General features: G+C 38.4%; 1 protein-coding gene across 1 annotated transcript in view; it reads left to right on the top strand.

The window, feature by feature from the left end:
• The window catches only part of FBXW4 (F-box and WD repeat domain containing 4), a 127117-nt gene that overhangs the window by 7218 nt on the left and 95962 nt on the right, over positions 1 to 23937 (top strand). The window contains exons 2-5 of the mRNA XM_044665506.1: positions 5792 to 5887; positions 10821 to 11006; positions 11626 to 11758; positions 19666 to 19760. Of these exons, the coding sequence (XP_044521441.1) occupies positions 5792 to 5887; positions 10821 to 11006; positions 11626 to 11758; positions 19666 to 19760 (510 nt within the window). The remainder of the gene's footprint in view (positions 1 to 5791; positions 5888 to 10820; positions 11007 to 11625; positions 11759 to 19665; positions 19761 to 23937) is intronic.

The following is a 23937-nucleotide window of genomic DNA, read 5'->3' as shown; positions in this document are numbered from 1 at the left end:
GAGAGCTACCCTAAGGGAGTATTATATTTCTACTGGTAACTGCCAAGAATGAGAGGAAATCTACAAGCTGTGGGATTTTAAGGATGGGATGGGGGGGAGGTGATGGTAATAGGAGGGAGGGGGAAATGAAATTGTTTTATAGTAAGTATACTGAGATATTTTTCCTGGAAAGCTGTTTCATTGTAATGAATGATGGACTTTTTTTTTTTTTTTTTTTTAAACCCTTGTACTTCGGTGTATTGTCTCATAGGTGGAAGATTGGTAAGGGTGGGCAATGGGGGTCAAGTGACTTGCCCAGGGTCACACAGCTGGGTGAATGATGGACTTTTGACTTTTAGCTTTGCCTCAGGTTCCTTTCTTTTTCCAATTTTCCTTATTCCACCCACCCTACCTAACACCTGAACCTGACTTCTCAGACTTCTTTGAGTTTTCATTTTGGACAGGCATGTTGATGAGGTAAAGAAATACTCTAATAATGTACATGGGGAAGGAGAAGGGAATTCCCTTACAAAACCAATGTATTGAAGGGGAACTTCTCATTAATCCTCTATCTTGCCTTTTGACTTTATCATAATGTCTTGAAGATATTAAAAGTTTTTTTACAGCAACTGGCATATGTTCTCTCTATTCCCCCAACCAGCTTAGTAGAGCCAAAGAATGAAGTTGAAGCCTGGGTCATTTAATTTGAGACTTGCTTGGGTGATTAATATGTGGCATAACAGCAGAATTTTAAAATAGACCATTGTTGACAAGATTAGTGGTGCCAATTAGTGGTGTCCTACTCCCCCCCCCCCCACCCCAAAGTCCCAGATCAGTGCCATTCTGTGGAGTTAAGAAGTATTTGTATTCTTAGTCAGTTCTTCCTTCTTGGAAATGAGCAGGTTTTGTGTTTATTCCTATTCCCTTTTGGTCCCAAAGACCAAAGGTGAGTTTCTTCTTCTTTTTTTTAATTACATGTTGAAAAATTTTTTGACAATTGTTTTCTGACATTTTACAATTCATATTTTCTCCCTCTTCTCCCAGGTGGTAAGTAATCTGATATAGATTATACCAGTGCTCTCATGAAATACATATTTCCATTTTGTCCATGCCATGGCAGGAGACACATATTACCCATATGATAAAAAACTCATGAAGGAAATAAAGTGGAAGATGGCCTGCTTTGATCTGCAACCAGACTCCAATAATTCTTTCTTTGGTTGTGGATAGCATTTGTCATAACGAATTCCTTGTGAAAATCTTGGAAGTTTGCTGATAATAGTTTAGTCCTTCACAGTTGATCATTGTAGGATATTTCTGTTACTGTATTTGGTGTTCTTCTGATTCTTCTGATTACCTCATTTTGTGTCAGTTCATAAAAGTCTTTCCAGGTTTTTCTGCAAAGGTGATTTTCAAAAGAGGATGAATCTTAAAGTCCAGAAAAGATGCTGGACTTTTGTCATTCAATTTTTAGGAACAGAGTTTATGGCCCAGCTGAAGGGGAAGGTCTGGGTAGGTGTGGTGGAGTCATTTTGGGAGGCCCATATATGCCTGTGTGTCTGTGTGACACAGGCATTCCTTATACAACCCTATTTCTTTGATGCTATGCCTCTCCTAAGCCAAAAATTATTGTTGCTGTCCAGGCTTTTTTTCGGTCATGTCCGACTCTTTGTAACCCCATTTGAGGTTTTCTTGGTAAAGATATTGAAGTGGTTTGCTGTTTCTATTTCCAGCTCATTTTACAGATGAGGAAACTGAGGCCAACAGGTTAAATGACTTGTTCATGGTCCTATAGCTAGTAAGTGTATGAGGTTAGATTTGAACTCAAGTATTCCTGACTTCAGGTCTGGCACTTTATCTACTGTGCCACCTCGCTGTCTGAACCTAAAAATTAGGGTTGACTGATTTACTGTCTAAATGACTATGGACAGATTACTTCACCCAATGGGCAAATAATTTCCCCCCCCCAGGAGTTATTGACTCATCTGTAAAATGAAGGTGTTTCTCAGATAAGCTAATCTCTTGTGGTACATTCTCACTTTAGATCTTTTTTTTTTTTTTAACCCTTGTACTTCGGTGTATTGTCTCATAGGTGGAAGATTGGTAAGGGTGGGCAATGGGGGTCAAGTGACTTGCCCAGGGTCACACAGCTGGGAAGTGGCTGAGGCCGGGTTTGAACCTAGGACCTCCTGTCTCTAGGCCTGACTCTCATTCCACTGAGCTACCCAGCTGCCCTCACTTTAGATCTTAAGAACAAAATTGATTAAATAATATCAATCTGGGGGCAGCTAGGTAGCTCAGTGGATTAAGAGCCAGGCCTAGAGATGGGAGGTCCTAGGTTCAAATTTGACCTCAGACACTTCCCAGCTGTGTGACCCTGGGCAAGTCACTTGACCCCCATTGCTTACCCTTACCACTCTTCTGCCTTGGAGCCAATACACAGTATTGACTCCAAGACGGAAGGTAAGGGTTAAAAAAAAATAATATCAACCTATGAACTATATATATAGCCAATGGTTCCTTCTGATTCTTGGTGCCCCTTTCAGGGAAAGGGGACTTTAGTCTAATGTGGGAATAAATGAAAATGAGGGGTTAGGTATTTGAAGCTAGGGATATGAGCCTTTTTTGGATGTCTATGCATCTCTGGGTTAAATTTCAATCATTAAGAGGTAGTGTTTTAGGACTTCCATGAGGAGTTGGCATCTTCAAATCTTCCTATTCAATTGAATATTGTTAATTTGGGGGCTTTAGTTAATGCTGTTTCCTCTAGGCAACAAAATTGCTAGTTAAAGCTCTGTCTTCATGTATATAATAGCACTTTAAGGACCTACAATTTCATCAGTGTGTAAGAACTCCTTTTGTCTTGGAGTACAACCCTTTTATAACTTAGTAGTGAGAGTACTTTGAGAATACTTAGTAGATGACCTTTAAAGAGTTGATGGAACTGAAAAATACATCATTCTGTGATCATCCTCATGATGAGTCTTCTCAAACTTGGTTAAGTTATTCCTTAGACAAGAGATATAAAGTTTGTCACTGGGCCTGTACCAGAAATTTTTCTAGCTTGGTAGGGCTTGCCAGGACCTGTGGTCTATTGTCATAGCCTTTAAGGATACAGGGCTACCTTTTTGTCTTGATGAAACATTGGAGTAGACTTTGGTGAAGGGTATTTGTGAATATGTAAGGGCAGCTAGGTGGTACAGGGGATAGAGTACTTACTAGTCTTGTGACCCTGAGAAGTTTCTTACCCCTGTTTGCCTCAGTTCCTCATTTGTAAAATGAGCTGGAGAATGAAATGGCAAACCATTCCAGGTGTCTTGTCAAGAAAACTCCAAATAGGGTCATGGAGAGTTGGACACAACTGAACAAAAAGGCCTACTTTGATAGTGTAGAGCTGAGATTGGAACCCGCCTAGCTAAATTTGAAGAAATTCTTCAAGTGATGAATATTTTGCCATATCATACTGTTTACTGAGGTCGAAAAGTTGGAATTTATATAGTCCCTCACATCTCTGAAAACAGATTGTTGAATTATTGATGCTTATATATGGATATATCCATATTTGTGGCTCTCTCCATCTACATATTCTAGTAGATTTATAATCTCTTGAGGGTGGTTATTATTGCTAATATACAGTTTGCAGCTTATCCGAGCCTGCCCATTTGGTGGGACTCTTGTCCATGTTTTCCCATAAATTCTGCAAAAGCGGTCCATTTACATGCTGGAGGCCTTTCTCAGTTCTATTGACCAACCCATCCTTTTCAATCATGTATTTCTTTGCTGGCACCCTTTAAGTTACTTTTACATAATTAGAGTCAATGCCCTTTGCTTGTATTTCAATTTTAGTACCATATGTGGTAAGCTAGGTTTATTTGCTTTTGGATTTTGGGAGGGGGATATTGGGGAGACCAGAGAGACTTGAGGTTGTGAAAAGAAAGGAGAAATTCTAGATTACTTCCTAATTAATTTCTACCCCAAAGCAGATTCATTTGTTGTAGAAATTTAAAGGAGCTAGATAACTCACTGTGTGTTGTGTTGTTTTTGTTTAAAATAGGTTATGTGCCCAGGAATGCCATCAAATTATAATGGTGACTAAGTGCAGGAAAGTGTGGTAGAGGGAGTGGGGTGGAGGCGTGGAACAAGGAGTGGAAAAATGAGCCCCAGGCTAAAGGAGGAGGGCTGGGAAAATGGAAATCCGGGTAGGCCTGAGGCCAAGTTAGAGATTCCGACATGCATTAACCTCTATGTGAGATGTTTATTTACAGGGGACTAATCATTTTTTGTTGGCTCTCCCTACTTTTACACCTATAACTGTTCAGGAGAGGTAAGCTGGAGGGCATCTCAAGGATCTGAGCAAAGTCTTCATTGAATTCCAAGGAGTGCCTGCTCTTGTCTTCCCAGATTCTTTTCCTACTGTTTTTCTCTCCATCTTTCTTTTGCTGGTTTTCAGAGAGATTTCAAGTTCTACCTCTGATTTTGATGGAATTGAATCAGTAAAATTCTTTATAGGTGTAAGGAGAATACTTAACTATTCATTAGAGAAATAATACATGTAAAAACCTTGGAACTAAAGGAGGAAAAATTAAGTTTGCAAAAAATTGCCATTTTTCAGAAGCTATTTTTTTAATACATAAAAACCAAATTCCTTAATGTAAAGCTTAAAGGACCATGGGTGGAACAGCTTAAGTTTTGGTGTTGGGGAAAGGGGATAAGAAAAATTTTCCTTAGACCAAATGCCTTTTCTGTAGCTCAGAAAATTTCCTTCTGTCAGACCTGAATGAGGAGGAGAAAGGGAGTTCCTTAACCTTTTGATGGCAGTATTCATTGAGGCTGAGGGTAGAGATAAGGAAGGCTATAACTTCTGCTAAAGTATTTTTAGAGTATGTTCTCTGTCCCAATTTAGTATGCCATACCCAATTAAGAACTATTAGTTATAATCATAACAATAACAATGAACTTTATATAGTACTTTAAAGTTTGGAAAGCACTTTTATGTTATCTCATTTGATGATTACAACAACCCTTCTATTTTATAGATGAAGAAACTGAGGCTGAGAGAGAATTAACTTTCCCAGGCTTATGTGGTTACAAAGTGGGTCTAAACTCTGGTCCTCCTGACTCCAGGCCTAGCGTTCTTTTCACTAGTGCCCCACCCAGGTGCTTGCTTTTCTAGAAAGTGCCTGTCCTTTAAGAAAAAAAAATTCATTTCTACTGTTTAAATTATTCTTTTCCCTTTCAAGACTACATGAAACTTATGAGTTTTTCTAAATGAGAAAAGGATTTATTAGTTGAAAGTCTGACTTAAGCAGCAATATTCATAGTCAAAGGACTAGGAGTTAAAGGAGCTATACACTTCTATTCCTGGTTTTGCCACCTATTTTATCTATATGGCTTTGAGACAACCTTGTCAAGCTTTATTCTTCCTATCTGAAAACCAGAACTAGGCTTAATACCTGCTTTACCTGCCTCAAAGAATTATTGTGAAAATCAAACTGGAATTGTTGCCTCCTATTTTTATTTTACCTTTCCTTACATGGTTATTATTATTAGCTCCTACATTTATTTATTGTTATTCCTAATGACTCTTCTCAAACTAGAACCCTCCCTTATAACAAAGAAATATAAGCAAAATGTCTTGAGGTCACTGAATTGATCAGAGCTCTGAGGTTTTTCCTTTACATTATTATTAGCACCTAAATCCAGATCTCTCTGGGAGGTCTCAAGTCCTTCTGGGGTTATCCTGGGGAATTTTTTCCGAGTATAGAAAGAGGCTTTGGTGACTTACATTGTTTATCCTCTCCTCTCTGTGCAGGGTGACCAGCATTCCAGTGAAGGAAAGGGTGAAGGTCTCACAGAACTGGAGACGGGGTCGCTGCCGCCAGGGAACTTTGCTCAAGTGGAGACGCAAGCAAGTACCCTGTTATCTCTTTCAGAGCTTCCAGGAGCCCAGGCTAATGGGGTCATGTTGGAAGACAAAAAAGCGACCTGCTTGTAGTTTGGCTGGCCTTTCTTGTCAAGAAGGCTGAGAACCCCACAGAAGGGGTCCAAAAGGGCAGACATGTTCCTTGCTAGTTTGCCAGAAGAAAGACTGAACAGTAAATGATGAAGCTAGTAACCAGATCCATCTTGTTTTACTGTCGTTTAAGTCTTTCACTAACAGGTTTTCTGCCTTCATTGCTGGGCCCTTCTATATCTCTTTCCCACTCTGCTTTGTCAAAAGGCAAAATAGAATGTAAATGACTTGGACATGCTGCTATCAAGACTGTAGAAATTTTCCTTTGAGGAACAGGCTGGAAAATGGCTAACCATGCCACTTTTAAAAAAGCAGTCATTGTTCTCTAATTGTTTCACATATGTTAGTTTTAGTTCTCTAGCTAAATTGTAAATTTTAGAAGGTCATGATGATGCCTTGCTCTTAGTATCTCTTAAAGTACCTACCATAATGCTGGGAACAGCAGTCATTCAACAGATACTTGTTAGTTGTTCAATAGGGATAGGGAGTGGAAACCCGAAGCTCATTTATGCTTGGTAGGTATAATTTCAGAAGTATATTGGTATTTTTTTTTCCCCAAGAGGAGATTAACACAATCTTTGAGAACTATTGTTACCCATTCAGAAGTGCTATGTACCTGTGGCTAAAGGAGATCAGGTGATTATCCTAAGGCAAAGGTTGTAGGAAGGAATCTTTTGTAACTCATCCTTTTCCTTTTGCTTCTAAATCCTCTTGGATACATTGTCATGATCTATAATAATGGTGGTGGTGATGATAAATATCCCCATCATGGTGATAGGTAATTTATGAGGAGATCTAGATCTCCTATTCTTGCCTCTAAAAAAAATTATTGATGCTTTTTTTCACATCCATTTTCCCAGTCACTGGGACTCAGCACCTAGGTGTCATTCTCAACTCCTCTCTCTCAACTTCCTTTTGCAATCAGTTGCCAAATCTTGTCAGTGCTAGCTAGCTTCATAACATCTTATATACACTCTCTTCTTTCCTCTGACATTGCCACCACCCTGGTATGGGCTGTTATCTCTTTCTACCTGGTTTCCTGCTGGTGGGTCTTTCTGCCTCAAGCCTGTCTTCATTTCATCTCCACTTAGCTGTCAAAGTGATCTTTCTAAAATGAAAGTTTGACCATCTCACCCTCCTATTCAGTCAATGCCAGTAGCTCACTATTGCCTCCAGGATCAAATATAAAATCCTTTCTTTGTTTTTTAAAGCCCTCTGTAACCTGGCTTCTTTTACCTTTCCAGTCTTTTCAATACCCTTTCCCTGCTCTATATACTCTGCAGCTTTCTTTACCATTTCTGGAATAAGACATTCCATTTCTGACTGGGAATTTTCACTGCTGATCCCCATTGCTTGAAATCAATTCTCTGCCTTCTCATCTCTGCCTTTTAACTTTTTAGGCTACCTTCAAGTCTTGAACAAAATCCTATCTTCTGCAAGCTTTCTCTAATCACTCTTAATGCTGGTGCTTTTCTTCTGTTTATTATCTGTAGTTTATCCCATATATATCTTGTTCATACCTAGTTGTTTTTATGTTGTCTCCATTTTTAAAGTTCCTTTGGAGTGGGCACTATCTTTTATCTTTTTTTTTTTTTTTTTTTTTTTGGTATCCTTAGCACTTAGCACAGTGCCTGGCACATTTGTTGTTTTTGTTCAGTTGATCAGTCGTGTCAGATTCTTTATAACTGTGTGGACCATACTATACTATCCATGGGGTTTTCTTTGCAAAGATACTAGTGTTGTTTACAATTTCCTTCTCTGGTGAATTTAGGCAAATAGAAGTTAAGTGATTTGTCCAGGTTCACACAGCTAGTAAGTGTCTGAGGCCAGATTTGAATTTGGGGAGATGAGTCTTACTCATTCTAGGTCTGCCACTCTAAATCCACTATGCCTTCTAGCCCAATAATCTTATAACAAAGATTAAAAAAGAAAAAGAAAAATACTGCTTAGTAAAACTAATCAACACATTGACTATATCTGATTTTATATATATATATATATATATATATATGTATGTATGTATGTATGTATGTATGTGTGTGTGTATCTATCTCCTATCCATAGTCCCCATCTATGCACAAAGGTGTGTTTTCTCAATTCTTATCTGGAGCTAAGTTTTGTTATTATAATTATATATCATTCAGTTTCATTTTACACATTGATTTACTTTGTTGTAGTTATATATATTGTTTCCTAGTGCGACTGGGTCAGTTCATATAAGTCTTCCCACTTTTCTCTGAATGCTTCATATCAATATCAGTAACTTCTTGTGGTTCAATAATATTCTAATCAAACTATCAATGAGCAAACTTCTATTACATGCCAGTCACTATGGTAGGTACTAGAGATACAAAGTAAAGTAAAGGAATTAAAATAACTTTTCCTCAGAGATATTATTGTCCATCTTTGGAAGACAATATATACATATATAGGAGACATACAAAATAGTCCTAAGATGATTTTGAGGGGAAGGCATCTCATAGAGTATGTGGTTAAGAAAAGATTTTGTATAGGTCACGTACCACAGTTTGTTTAGCTTTCCTCCAATCAACAGGTGCCTATGTTTTGTCTAGTTATTTGCTATCCCAAAAAAGTATTACAATGACTGTTTTAGTATATATGAGACCTTTCTTTCTGTCTTTGACTTCTTTGGGGAACATGTTTAGCAGGAAAATCTGAGTCAAAGGGTGTATATATTTTAATCACTTTAAAAAAATTATTCCAAATTATTTTCCACATGATTGGACCAATTTAAGCTCCACACCTGTAGTGTGCCCTTCTTTCCAAAGCCTCTCCAATATTGACTATTCCCAACTTTTGTCATCCTTGCCAATTTACTCTGTGTGGAGTATAACCTCAGGGTTGTTTTGAATTGCATTTCTCTTAGTGATTTGGAGTAGTCTTCCATATGGTTGTTAATAATTTCTAATTCTTTTGAGAATCATTTCTTCATATCCTTTGACACTTTATTGCCATTCTTGCTTCTTAATAACCAGAAAGTAAGTTGCTTTATCCATCAAGATTTCTGTCCCTGGAATGTTTTTTCCTGCTCACACTAGACTGAACTTAATCAGTTTGGCAAATAAATCACAAGCAATTACCATCTTGCTTCTCCCTGGGAGTCTTCACTATGCACATGACATGAACCCCATTTTTATTCTATGAGAGTACATAGTTATTTACAAGGCTGCTGTAAACTTCTGGTTATTGGGTCCCTCATTTATCCTCTTGTCAGCCACGTGGATAGACTCTTATTTATATAGAAGATGTTGGGCACAAATGTACATCATGATGTGTATAAATATAGACTTCTTTATATACTCAACACATGGTAGGTGTAATATATGCAAACACTTGTAAAAACCTCGTGAGTAGACATCCAAGCTGCATTTAATGGCCCGTCAAGTCAATTTGCAGAACTTTTTCTCATTCCCATGGCAATTGTATTAATGAGGAGGGATAGAAAGCTTACTGTCTCTGTTCTTTACTTAGGACTTGTAAAACACTAGAGCGTTTAAGGAAAGTAGTCTTTTGCATATTTATCTCAATCAACAAACTTATTAAACACCTGCTATGTGCTAAGCACTGTTTAGATACTTTGTTGAAGTGAGCCTGGTAAGATATGGCAAGGCTTAGACATCACTAGTGAGTATTCTTAGTGCTTGGCCATATTCTTTTTCCGAGCAGCTTACTAAGTATCGTGGGACTAATTTGAGGTTTCTAACCCTTCTTCCCCCTGCAGAACTCCAAGAGGATCTTTAACTATTCATAGATTTGTCTTATCAGCCATTTTATGAGAGCTGACCATTTTTTTGTAGCCTCTGCACTGTTGAAGACTTCTCTGTAGCTGTCTTTTTCCATGGTCACACTATCTTATCAGTACATTAGCATCCTTTCTTAAATAGATTTATGCATTACACTGACAAAGGAAGTTTTTACACTAATAAAAAGAGAAAGGGAGGGACCTCCTTCCCTCTTCTCTTTTTTTCCTTCTATCCTCACTGTTCTTGACAGTAAAAGAACTGGGACCAGAGTCTGAAGATGCCACAGCTGAGCATCTGAACTTCAGGAGTTAGAGGTTACAAAATGACAGGGAAATAATTGACTCATCTGACTGGAAGTATTCTTCTAATTACCAGTATTTGCTAATTCCAACTTTTTATCCTTGCTTCTACTAAGAATCCCAGGGTGCTAAGTATCAATTCAGAACTGTAATACTATCTAGGAGAAAATTATTATCTCTTTTAAAAAATAATTTGTACTGATACTTTTGTTTTTATTTCACCTATATTTCCTATTGTATTGTTCCTCCTTCCCATCCTTTCCTAGGATCCATATCTTATGATTAAAATAGTTTTTTAAAAAGAAGAAAAAGTTCAGGAAAATATCCAACATAGCAAAAAAAAGACTGAGAGTATGATGGCCTATTCAATGTTTTATACTCAGGGCTCCCTGTCTATTAAAAATAGCATGTGTCTAGGTATTGAGGTAACGGTCATCATTTACCTTTAAGACAGCCCCCACCCCCCCACAACATTCCTTTGAAGAGGCAATGAGAGTGCTATTTCACATTCAGCTATTCTAATTTCCTAGATGGTACTTAAGTGAGTGTTTTGGGGGATGATCACAAACAATAACCAACTTGCCTTCCCTGAGGATTCTTCCTTATTTGTCTTAGATGGGTAGTTATTTACAAGAAGAATAGGGGCTCTCATCCCCATAGGTTCTTCCTAAAGGGAGGATTGTTTAGTCTTTCTCTGGGGGCACTGTTGGTTTATTTGCTGTATATTCTTGTTGAGCCATAGCTTCTTGCTTCACATGTCTACAGTCTGATGCCCTGGATGCAGCTAGAGGGTGGCTGTCTGTACCTCTCCCAAGCTGAAGACATCCAGGCCTACCAGCTCTGTCCAGATGGTTCCAGCTTATACTGCCGGCCATTGGCCATCTTTTCTGGTCATGAGGAGGATGTGTGCCGTTTTGTGCTGGCTAGTTCACATGTTGTCAGTGGAGGAGGGTAAGGTCTCCACTGCTTCCTAACCTTGTCCTTCCCCCAACCTGAGACCTATTTTTGAGTAACTTAAGGTACTTTTACCTGCTTGTGGAATTTCTCTTTCTACCATGAAAGGTTAAGGGAGAAGACCACAGAGAAAGAAGTAGTGGTTTCTTCCCAAAGCAGAGCTCTTTAGAGAGACAAGCAGCATGCCAGGCCCACAAAAGTGAGCTCTTTATTATGCTTTCCACACTCTTAGCCAATCCTGAGACTTTATCTTTATTTATTTATTTAATTTAATTTAAATTTAAATTTAAATTTTTTTATCTAAAGGTAGCTAATGGTGAGAAGAGAGAGGGGAAGAAAAAGGGAGTCTTGAAAACAAAGCAGAACAGTTTTTTGTAATTCTTTCTGCTGAACAATGGATAATTTGATTTGACCCATGACTACTTAAGCCCCAAATATACTAAATAGGTGAAAGTGTCTAGGGGTAAAGGGTCTTATTGTGAATAGTCCTTTATAAACTTAGTAGGTTCAGGCCACTGGAGGCTTGGGGTGGTTGTGCAGCTATCTTGTCTTTCTGCAGTGGGCATAATTGGCTGTTGTATATGTGTGTGAAGATATCTCTCAATTTCTCTTTTAGAGATGGGAAGATTGGCCTTCATAAGGTTAATGGCACCTTTAGCATCAAATTCTCTGCTCATGAGCAGGAGGTGAACTGTGTGGACTGTCAAGGGGGTGTCATTGTGAGTGGCTCCAGAGATAGAACAGCCAAGGTGAGTTGTTGCCTACATGTTGTTAATGCCTAATGCCTGTGGTTGCCGATGGGGTGTGTGTGTGTGTGTGTGTGTGTGTGTGTGTGTGTGAAAGGAACAAGGTAAGAAATGGGTGGAAAGGGATCTTGAGTCTTAGGATTGGCTAAGAGTGTGGAGAGCATAATAAAGAGCTCACTTATGTGGGCCTGGCATGCTGCTTGTCATGCCAGGCTGTGTCCCAGCCAGCTGGACCAGTAGAGGAGCCGACAGTGGTTGGGAAGGTAGCCACTCAGTTGAAATGGGCTGTGAATTTTAAAAGGACAGACTGGCCAGATTTTCTTCTCATTGAATTTCCTCAAGATTGTGGGTATAGTTCTGACCTCAAAATATTATTTAAAATTTTTCCTTCTCCAATTCACTTTCTCTTGGGTAGGCTAATTTTTATTTTCTTGTTTACAAATCATCAGGTTGGTGGTGATACTATTTTGTTACTTCTTAGTGTGAAATGGTTAATAGTTGATACAGAGGCTTTTAGAAAAGGTTTTATATATTCATATATCACCAAGTTTCTTAATACACCTTTGGATGAAGTTAGTCAGGAGGATACCCAACTCCTGACCAAATAGATTCTCTTTCACCAGGGGTGGAGATATGGTTCTCTGCTTCTGCATCCACCAGCCCCACCTTGGAATTAATAACTTTATGCATCTATGCTTATTGTTTGTCCTCTGAGACTTGCCAATGGATTTTTGCTGACAATTTGTTTGACTGTTCAGGAGGCAGAATAGGATCTTATTTGTCTTCTCAGAGCTCTGTAGGCTCCATAGTACTAACAGAGTGAGATAGTTGTTTGTGTCAGCAAGTAGGGCTCCAAGACACACAAGCCAATGGATTAGGGAAGAGAGAAGTTGCTGCCTTTACATAGTAACTTTTCTGATTCCCTGTGGTTCCTGGAGGACAGTTAGCTGATGTAGTGGATAGAGTGCTGGAGTTAGGAAGATCCATCTTTCTAACTTCAAATCTGGCCTCAGACACTTACTAGCTGTGTGATTCTGGGCAAATCACTTAATCCTGTTTACCTCAGTTTCCTAATGTGTAAAATGAGCTGGAGGAGGAAAGGGCAAATCATTCCACCAGTACCTTTGCCAAGAAAACTCCAAATGGTATTATGAAGAGTCATATACAGCTGAAAAACAACAACTGAAATACTTCCTGGTGTTAATTTCATTTCCACAAGCATTTTTAAGCATCTCCTCCTATGTGCTAATCATTGTGTTAGGCTTTGGGGATTAAAAAACAAAAGAAAGCAGTTCTTGCCCATCCAGTACTCGAAGAATTTAGGAATACCAATGAATTTACCTTGAAAAAGGAGGCAAATATAGTAATCTCTAGCTCTATGAACTTTTCTTTTCCTGAACTTTTTGTATTGTTCGTTGTGAGATAGTCACATAAATAAGCACAGGCCTGAGATCTTTGAGAAATCATATAATGAGCAATAAATTAAAATGTATGTTATAGATATTATTTACCTTCCTTTGAAATCATATCCCATAATGTTATCCATACTTATGCTTGTTCATTGACCTTAATATAGTGGGCTGATCAAAAACCAAACTAAATAAAAACTTACAAGGTTTTAATAAAATGAAATGAAGGGATGGCCTCTTAATCTTTGCTTTGCTACCCTTTCCTTATATCTTGGGTTCCCTCAACATGACTGCTATTCCTAAGGTGTTAAAAACTTTTCTTCTAATAAAGGTCAAACCCTTGAGAGCCCTGTGTGCAAATTTTCCTCTTTCTTGGTGGTATGCCTTTTTCTTCTTGTGTATGCTATAATTTAGAACAATGGTGTCAAACTGAAATAGAAATGCAGGAATACTAAACTGTACATAAGGCTTCCTATAGGCTGCAAGTTGACTTAGAAAAGCATATATTAATGTTATTCATGTTTTATTTTATTTTTATTTATTTTGTTAAATATTTCTCAGTTATAGTTTAATCTGGTTCAGGTATCACTAGGAAGTGTTTTGGGCTGTATATTTGACACCTCTGTCAAGTCTGGTCTAGAATATATGCATAATAACAAGTTTGTGCACAACTAAGTTTTATAATAAAAGATAAGTTTTGGGAGTATGGACTATTATATTTGATAACTAGTTCCATCTAGTTTATTTAAACTTATTTCAAATTAAACACACTAATGGTTCAGGTTTTTAAAAGTGTTATATAGTCTAACCCACCTACCACATGTATATCCTTACTCATTTTTTTTTTTTTAAATTTTTTAAACCCTTAACTTCTGTGTATTGACTTATAGGTGGAAGATTGGTAAGGGTAGGCAATGGGGGGTCAAGTGACTTGCCCAGGGTCACACAGCCAGGAAGTGTCTGAGGCCGGATTTGAACCCAGGACCTCCCGTCTCTAGGCCTGGCTCTCAATCCACTGAGCTACCCAGCTGCCCCATATCCTTACTCTTTTAATTGCTTAGGTTTGTTTAAGTCTGAGATGAATGATTCTTCTTTGTTTTGTTTTTTTTTTGTCCCTAAGTTCTGGATCTGACTTTCTTCTTATCTTCCTTAAAATGCAGGCAAATCTTACCAAACTAATCTCATTTCTTTTTTTTTTTTTTTTGATACTTTTCATAGGATCATAAATTTAGAGCTAGAGGGGATCTATGAGTTTATATAGTCCAACCCCTTCATTTTATAGATCAAGAAACTGAAGTCCAGAGAAATTAGGTGACTTAACCAGTCATACAAAGTAAATGGCAGAGCTGAGAATCAAACCCAGTTCACCTGATTCTCAGTCTGTTGGGCTTTCTATTGTATTACATTGCTAGACTTGGAGAATGCCATAAGCATAGTATACCTAGATTTCATTGAGTCATTTTATAGTTTTCCATCCTAGTTTTGTGGAGCAGATGGAAAGATATGTAATATAATAATACAATTATATTTGTATTGTATAATAATTATATACTAATACAATTGTATAATAATACAATTATATTGGAACTGGTTGAATGACTGTTCCCATATAATAGTCTTTACTCTAAACACTTAGGTTTAGGAGGGAGGAGTTGTGACTAAACAAAGTTTATGTGAAAAAGGTAGCTGTGGGCATAATAGAATCTAAATTCAACATGAATCAGCAAGTATGATATGGCAGTAAAAAGCTAATGCTATTTAGCCTGCTTTAATGGGGATATAATATTGAGTATAAGGGAAATTATATCCCAACTGTATTCTGCTCCAGTCCTGACTGTTCAGTTTGGTTTAGTGTTTTGTTTACTTCTGGTTGCTACATTTTAGGAATTACTTTGTCAAATTAATGTACTTTTATAGGAATTGACTAAAATGATGAAAGGAATAGATATGTTTCAGGAGGATATGTTAAAGTGCCTGGGAATATTTAGCCTAGAGAAGGTAATAATACTTTGGGGGAAAGGACATGATAGCTGTGAGTCATTTGGAATCAGTCAATAAACAGGCATTTATTAGATGGGAGGAGTAGGATCAGAAAAGGTCTTAGGCAGAAAATGGTGCTTGAGCTAATCTTTGAAGGAAAATGGGTCAAGAAGTAGTATTGAATTGATTGACTATTGCTTCAAGTTTGGGAAGAGAGGAAAATGAAAGCAAAGCAGGATTGGCAGTTTGGAAGTATCCTGTGAGGTGGTGGGACTAGTGACCATTGTAAGAACAAAGAGGTTTAGGAAAAGTAAGGCATGAGGAGAAATGAAAAAGGTTATGCTTAGAGAAAAGAATTTCAGAATTCTTTATTATAGAAGTGGAACGCTGACTGATGATGAGATTAGGGAGGTGACTTTCCCTGTGTGTGACTGATGGAATGAAGGAGTTTGGGAGCTTGGGAAATTGAGAAATTAGAAGGCCAAAATGTTTGGTGATGCATCATTATGAATACTGAAGTGCCTTAGCACAAGGTGGGGGGAGATTGAGATAGAGTGGAAGACTCTGAGCCATGTGCTGAACTTGAGCTGTTAGATAATTGCCTTTAGGAATTGAATTAGGTGACATATCTGAATAGAGCAAACCTCAAAGGAGGAGTTTGCTTGCATGATGGTGGAAAAAGGAGGATCTAGAAGTGGTAATAAGGGAGCAAAGAGTATGCCCTCTCTTTTAGGTCTAGTGTGTCAAGTGGCAAGAGAGAAGGTATAATCAGTACTGGAAAGGACTAGCCAGAAATTCAGTGGAACAGGGATTATAGTTATATTGAGACCCATTGGGTAGGACTAATAGTAATGGTGAAAACTGTAGAAAGGCTGATTTCAGCTTGCTAAAAGGAAAAGCTTATAAATAATGAGATCTTTCTAAAAATGGAATGTGTTACCTAATAGGTAGTGGGTCCCTAGCACTACCACTGGAGGTTGGTAAATGGAAATTGAATAACTACTGTTAGTGATGTTAAAGGTGAGAATATGGATTGCATTCAGTGACTTCAGAGGTCCTTTCCAACTCTGACATTCTGTAATTACTCAAGAATTTTTGAGTAATCAGAATTTCCTGGATTACATCTTTTCTCATTCCTTCTTGCTCTTTTTGAATTCTCCTTCCTTCTCAGCACCTAGCACAGTGCCTGGCTCATAGCAGGTGCTTAACTAATGTTCATTGAAGTCTCTTCTCTTTTCCTTCCCCTTTTCAATTCTTCTTCATGTTATGCCTTCTGCTGTTAGAATGTAAGCTTCTTGAGTTTAGTAACAACAGTCTTTGTTTCCCCTGTACTCACTTAGCACAGTGACTAGTACATAGATAGCATTTAATTAATGCTCACTCTGTTTCTGTCTGTCTAGCTAATCTGTTGTTCTTTAGCATTCTCCATTTGACTGGCTTAAGTTCAGCCAGTCTGTGTCCCAGGGTGTGCAAGGAATACTAGTGCCTCTACTTTGAGGGGGTGCCCAACCCTCCACAGAATTGCTCATTTACCTTTGGTGTCTACCAGTTGCTGAACTCTTACCTGTCTCACCTGTGACTCCTAGAAACTACCATGCTCATCTCAGCAGGCTAAACCAGATTGAGGTTAACCAATAGGCCTCAAACTAGTTGGTGAGTTGGGGACTGTCTACCGCAAGCATGTGAAGACTTCCCTTGGTGGAATGGGTGGAGGAGAGCAGTTTGTTCCAGTAGCAATGAAGGTGTTTGAAGCAGGTACTATGGGGTGTTTAAGACATGGAAGATGCCAAGGTCATCCATTGTATCCTGGGGCATCGCCAATCTTTCTTGACTTTTGTGAATAGACTTCAATGACTGGAAGAGAGAAGCTGATAATTTTGTGCAACTTTGCCTTACTTGAATTCAGTTCACAAGAATCACCCTTCAGTGTCATTGGTTCTCTTAAAAAATGAAGGACAAACTACAATATAAAATAACATGTACCAGTTCCAACCACTGCTGACTCTTTCACTGCAGGAACATTATTGTTAATCATAATATCTCTACTTTTACAGCCATACCAATAGACTTCTAATAGCTTATTTTATTTTTTTAACCTTAACTCTCTGTCTAACTCTAAGACAGAAGGGAAAGGGCTATGCAAACAGGGTCAGACAGCTAGGAAGTATCTGAGGTCAGTTTGGAACCCAAGTCCTCTCAACTTCCAGGCCTACTACTCTATCCATTGTATTACCTAGCTGCCTTTCCAATAACTTTTAAGTCTTTAATACCCCAGAGATATTTGTATAGTTATTATTTATCTTTCTGAGACATGTCTATAAAAATAGTTATCCCTTTTTATGGAAAAAGAACATTCTTTCATAGAAGAGAAGAAAAAAATCCCATCATATTTCTGTAATGCCTTTTTTTGGTAATTAAAACTTGAAGAAAAGGGAGACTTCTTTTCTTGCCTGGTTTTAGACTTGTCTATTAATTTGGGCTTTTGCTGAGCTGTACTCGCATGGGAAAGTTCCATCCTGAGAATGTGCCAAGTTCCCTGATGTTTGTGTGTTTCAAGGAACGAAGTTAGACCACTTATGCTGTTAAGTCAGGGGTTACTTTTTCAGGCTTAGGCAAGGTTAGAGATGTAGTAGTCTTATATTCTATCCTCCAAATATTATGATGCCCACATTCCTAGGTGATGATTTGGTTCAGAATACACTGGAAGGACATTTTCTGTTTTCACAAGTAGTACCAGTAGCAAGTAGATTTTCTTTTGTAGTCCAGGTTTTTATTCCTCAGATTAAAGAAATTGTTGAGAAATTGGGAAGTATTAATCTTCCTGTGGGCTTGGAAATCTATTACTTAATTGTAATTTCTTCTTCTTATTATTATTTATCTTATCTCAATTAAAAAGATGAGAGCTAGATGAATAAGGATGATTGAAGTACTTGTAAAATGAATGACACTTTTCTTCTGTATGTGTAGTTGAAAGAGGTTTTAGAGGTCATCCAGTGGATCCTCCTGATTTTATAGATGAGGAAACTAAGATGTAAAAAGGTTAAATGATTTGCCCAAGTTCACATGGATAGTAATGGACAGATTTGGCATTTTGAACTTGATCCTATCTCCAAATCATTCTTCCTCTTTGAGGATTTCCATATTAAGTTTGAGCCATTTCTCTTTGAGGAACCTTTCTCTTTGGAAGTAGTTATCATGACTAGCACCATTGAAGCAGTGACATTTCAAAGCTGAATGCACAGCCTTCCCCCATGGAGAAGTAATAGGAATAGGTATTAATTTAATTAATTAGTTACTCCAGAAATGAAAAAGACTGTAGATAGATCAGGCAGGGCACAGAGTAGAGAAGGGATGACTAAATATAGTGCAAGTATTTATTGTTTCTTCTTTTCTAGGTTAGATTTTTCTCTCACCCTTCCCCTGACCAAATCTCTTTAAGAAATATTTTCCTTTCCTAGTATGGAAGAGATATTATGTGACATTAAAAAAGACAAGAATTATCTCTATCACCACTTCTACTCACAAACCTCAAAGAATGTTTTCTTTATATTCTTCCATCTGAAGTCCTGATTGAGTTTAGCTTATTCCCCTTTTGGGATGCTAAGAGGTCACTTGGTTCATATTCTTACTTTGGGATTCCTTTTTGCCTGATGCTTGGGGACAGCCCTGTTCATTTGCAGTTTTCCTTTCTGTTTGGGAAGAAGCTTATGTTCTTGTGTATATCATTTCTCAGATTGGGGGTTGGGGTTGGGGAAGAGTAACCTTGTGTTTAATGGGAAACTTCTAAATGCATTGAATCCTGAGAGGGCCCTGTGAGTGTTGATTAGTGTTAAGCTCATAGTAGCTGCTAATGTACATTCCTTGCTGATAGGGACCAGATAGTGTGCTCTAAGCAATATTTTTAACCTGTGGGAGATATGGAATCTTAAGCTTCTCTGTTGCTTTTGGTGACTCTAGGTGCTAAATTCCCTGCTGACATGAATAGTATCGGATCCTAGGCATTATCAACAAATAAACAACAAACACAACCACCTTCCCAGCTTTGATTTTTGTCTTTCTATTTGCCTGTCTTTATTTTTCTCTGTGTATAAGTAGGTTAAAGTTATAGTGAGGAGTGAGAGAGGGGAAATTTACACTCCGGTTAGAGTGAGAATGGTAAATACCATCAAGCTACTTGTTTGGAACCATAAGTCAATTTAGATCATTGTGGCATTTAGACTCTGACAATAACTAGGCTCTCTAGAAAGTATAGCTTGTTTGGAAGAAATATATAGGCAAAAGTATAGTCTCTTCCAGGGAGTTGGGACTTTTGTGATAAGAGTGCGGTTGGAGCAGGGTAGAGGGGTTGATTGGTGAGGACATTGGTAATCTTCATCCTATGCCTTGAGTTCTAATTTTTGGAGGATCAAGAGAATACCCTGCAATAGTTTACCTATTCCCTGACATCCCCATCTGCTCCCCAGCCCACACCCTGATTCCAGGCAGAGGCAGTGAGAGCAGTCATTTCTCTTATATTTTTAGGTATGGTCTCTATCTTCAAGTCAGCTGGGGCAGTGCTTACACACCATACAGACTGAAGATCGAGTCTGGTCCATCGCCATCAGCCCTTTACTCAGGTAAACATTGTACATTTTTTAAAGATCTTATTCTATGAGGCTTCTGTCTTATTTTTTCTGTAGGAAAGGCGGCTTGGGATACATTGTGAGTGTGTCTACAAGACTGTGTTGAGTGGCTCTCCTTTGAAAGTTCCAAAGTCTCCCCTAATTAATGGGAGGTAGCTAAAGTCTGAATCAATATCCCAAATACTAATCTGGGGTTAAGATGGCCTTCAAGAGAACCATCTTCCTCAGGAGTCTCCTGACTGGATAATCAAGGTAAAGATGCTAACGATGTAATATAGAAGGACAAAATGTTCCTTTGGGACCTCTGAGGTTTAAGCAGGAAGACTTAATATCTCTGAAAGGTGGCATTCACAAGCTTTCCTTGTGTTAGTCTCAGCAGTCTGAAATACTAGTCTAATGTTGATATAGAAGAAGAAAGATAGGATCTATTGAGTCTCTATTGTGTATCTTGGATTTTTTCCCCTGGGAAGAGGACCACTATAGAAAAGAAGTTTATAAACTGAGCCCAGATAAGATTCCCAAACCTTTAGAGTTCTAATCCTAGAATATGTCTGTAGGGGTTAAGATCATCAGCAGTTGTAGCATTAAGTGACCTAAGCTTCTGAAGCAAAGATCTTGGTTGGATTTGTCTCTTCCCTTAGGCTAATTTGAGTCTCTTCAGCATAGCCTTTCAACAGGTGGGCTTTGTTGTCACCTTAGCACCTTCTTCCCAGGGCCCCCTAGGCTCATGGAGTTGGCCCCCAGTATCCCTTCTCCCCAGCAGGAACCACACGCTCTTCCACACTTGCTCTGTCACAATATTTACCTAGCATCTTTCTCTCCCCACCCCCTACCAGGTGATAGATGGTAAGACGAAAGAGACTGCTATTCTCAAAACCTGGGTTACTCTTTTTATAAGAGTGAATTTCTTCTTCCCCAATCCCCTTCAACCTTCTCCTCTTTATTCTAGAGTCTTTACCTTCACTCCTGATATTTTCTACAGCTTCCTTTCAGATTTTTTTTCCAAAGAATTAGAGCCGATTAGCCACGTCATTAATTCTTCAATTTGACGGCTGATATAGCAGGGCCTGAAACACGCTGCTGATCCCAGAGAATGGAGACCCCATTCTTTAGCATACTGACATGGGAGAAGTTAATTAAAATTCCACAGAGTGAAGGTGTCGGCTAACCTATAAACCTGTCGCTTTTAGAACAAATTATTCTGGCAGTCTTAGGAAAGAGAGAAGGAAAGACCAGGAGAGAGAGAAAAGGCTTAGTGTGGGAGTATAGGGTTAAAATGGTCAAACAAATGTCTGTTCTCTTTCAGTCCTCCTTGATACTGTCTTTTCCTCAAGCCAGATAGCTCATATTGGGATCCTATTGGCTAGATACTTGCAAGGAATTGGGGAGAGGAGATAGTTTCTAGGAGGTAGAGTGCTGACTGACTTGTCCTCTGATACGTCAATATTCATACCAGTCAGGGGCAGCTGGGTAGCTCAGTGGATTGAGAGCCAGGCCTAGAGATGGGAGGTCCTAGGTTCAAATCTGGCCTCAGATACTTCCCAGCTGTGTGACCCTGGGCAAGTCACTTAACCCCCATTGTCTAACCCTTACCACTCTCCTGCCTTGGAACCAATATGCAGTATTGTTTCCAAGACAAAAGTTAAGGGTTTAAAAAAAAAAAAAAGATTCATACCAGTCCAGAAGGATCAGATGAAACTTTTCAGGGTTGGTGATGTAGTACCAAACCTGTTTGATTCTGAGGGGCTGGTTTAAATGGACAAGAATGATACCCGTGACAAAAGCATACCCCATATCTCAATATTCCATTTGATAAGATTACACCTGCTACTGAAGTATAACATAGCATCTGGTAAACAATTGTGTTGCATTGTATTACCCTCACAAGTAGGTGATTATTATAGGCTGAATATCAATTTGAGCCAGCACATTCATGTCTGACCTTGGTAAAAGACCTAGTTAGGGGCTGTTTGGTACAAACCAAGCTCAGACCTATTCCAGAAGTTGAAGCTTTGTCATCTCTTCTGGTGTTACTGCTTCTGATCACACTGGTATGTTCTAGATAGACCATAATTTACTTGATTCTTTTATTGCTTTTTTCCTGGTCTTGATCATCTTTAGGATTATAATTTGTTTCTATTAGTAAATTTTTTTTTCCAAAATCTCTTTCTTTGGAAAAGAGAAGAGGCAGTCAGCTATGCTCAGTGGAAGTAGGCCCGGAGATGGGAGGTCCTGGGTTCAAATGTGACCTCAGATAACTTCCTACCTTCCTGACCTTGGGCAAGTCACTTAACCCCCTTTGCCTCACCCTGACTGTTCTTCTGCTTTGGAACCAATACTTAGTATTGATTCTAAATAAGAAGATAAGGCTTTTAAGAAAAAAGAGAAAGAGTAGAAGACTTTCTAGTAGCTGACTCATGTTTCTTGAAATGGCGTTTTCCAATTCTTCAAATGACCTATTTTCTCTGGGCAGAATTTGAGATTAGATCTTAGTCATCATATAAGAATATCCTCACAGGTGATGTGATATTTTTTGCAGTCACTCTTCTCAGATATTTGCTTCCTTTTCCATTCTAGTTCCAATGCTTCATCTCAATTAGGGTTGACTGTGGATTCATGAAGGACATGCTGGGTAAGAGTATAGGTCCTGGGAGTTATGTCTGTCATCTAAAAACCTGCCTTTTTAGGTTTGGAGAGGTTCATTATTATAGGACCAGTCACCAGGTGATGAATTTTTTTTGTTCATTGCACTTCTATGAAACCATTTATGGAGGAATTATTGATATTAGTGGATAGAGCTCTCATACCAATGAAATGAGGAGTTTTTGAAGAATTGAAGTAAGGATCTCTAGGCTTTTCCTGTTGTTTCATTCAAAAGACATGTGGGAATTCATGTCTTTTCATCCTTATGCAGAAGCAAATTTCTTTATTTTCTAAGAGCTTTCCACAAAACTTCTTCATATCTTCCTTGTCCTGGGTGGTACCATTCTCATTCCTAGAAGTTTACTTCTCAGCTGTTCAAGAGACTATCCTTAGGTGCCAGGGAGTTTGTCTTTCCAAATTTTCTTAACACAGGAGTCAGGAGACTTGGTTTTGGTCCCAGTTTTGCCACTAACCACTTTGTATATGTCATTTAGAATTTTTAAGCCAAACCAAATTGAATGTTGTGTAATTATAACAACAAAGCATGGCCATGGAGAAAAGTTGAGAGACTGTACTATCTCTTCATTGCAGAGGTGGGAGACTGGTGGTAGAATATTGCCTTTACTGTCAGATATTGGTTTTGCTGAACTGCCTTTCTGCCTTTCTTTTTTAATCTTTGTTTTAACAAGCGATGTCTCATTGAGCAGGAGTCAGGGGGAGGGATATATTTGGAAATGAATGAAATGTAAAAGCAAAAGTCATCTGTAAAAAAATAATTAAAAATTTAAAACACTATTAAAATATACCTAAGACAGTTTCTTTATCCATAAAATGGATATCATTTTTTCATATCTTACCTCATAAGGTCACTGGGAGGATGAGATGAGAAAAATGTATAAAAGAAAGCTCTGAAAAGTTAAAACTAGCACTAAAAAGAATCACTAGATTATTATTGAGAGTCATCATGACATATTGGATAGTCTTCCAGCATATAGCATAGTCCTGAACCATAGTAAACGATTGATTAATTGATTTGGAGAACTGGGTTCAAGTTCATTGTGATCCTGGGCAAGTCATTTAACTTCTCAATGCTCCAGGCAATTTTCCAAGGCTTTAGGTTATAGAATACTTATTGATCAGTTTGGAAGCTTATTCTGCCAGTGAAATCCCAGATCTGGGGTGAGGGAAGAGGGATAGGAGAGGGAAAGAAAGGAGACAGAGAGGCAGGCAGACAGAGAGACAGAGAATGAGAATAATTATCAACATTGAATTAAGGGTTGAAAGACAGAAAAGTGGTCAGTTTTTAACAGATGCACCACTCTCCCCAGGTTACTATTTTTCATCCTTACTCTGCTCTGGTCATGTCTTGGATGACTTTTCTGTAGTTTTCTTTGGATTTTTCAGATTGAGGTCTATGTGATTATTTGTAGCTAGCACTCCTAACTTCTCTTCTTTCCTTTTTTGTTGTTCCTGCTTGCCTTTGCTGGGCACCTTCTCTTCTCCCTCTCCTATCCCCTCCCTGTTGAGT

The sequence above is a fragment of the Gracilinanus agilis genome, chromosome 2, assembly GCF_016433145.1.
Source record: "Gracilinanus agilis isolate LMUSP501 chromosome 2, AgileGrace, whole genome shotgun sequence".
NCBI classification, from domain to species: Eukaryota; Metazoa; Chordata; class Mammalia; order Didelphimorphia; family Didelphidae; genus Gracilinanus; species Gracilinanus agilis.
Note: the sequence above shows the minus strand (reverse complement) of the source record. Positions and strands in the feature narration are given on the sequence as shown.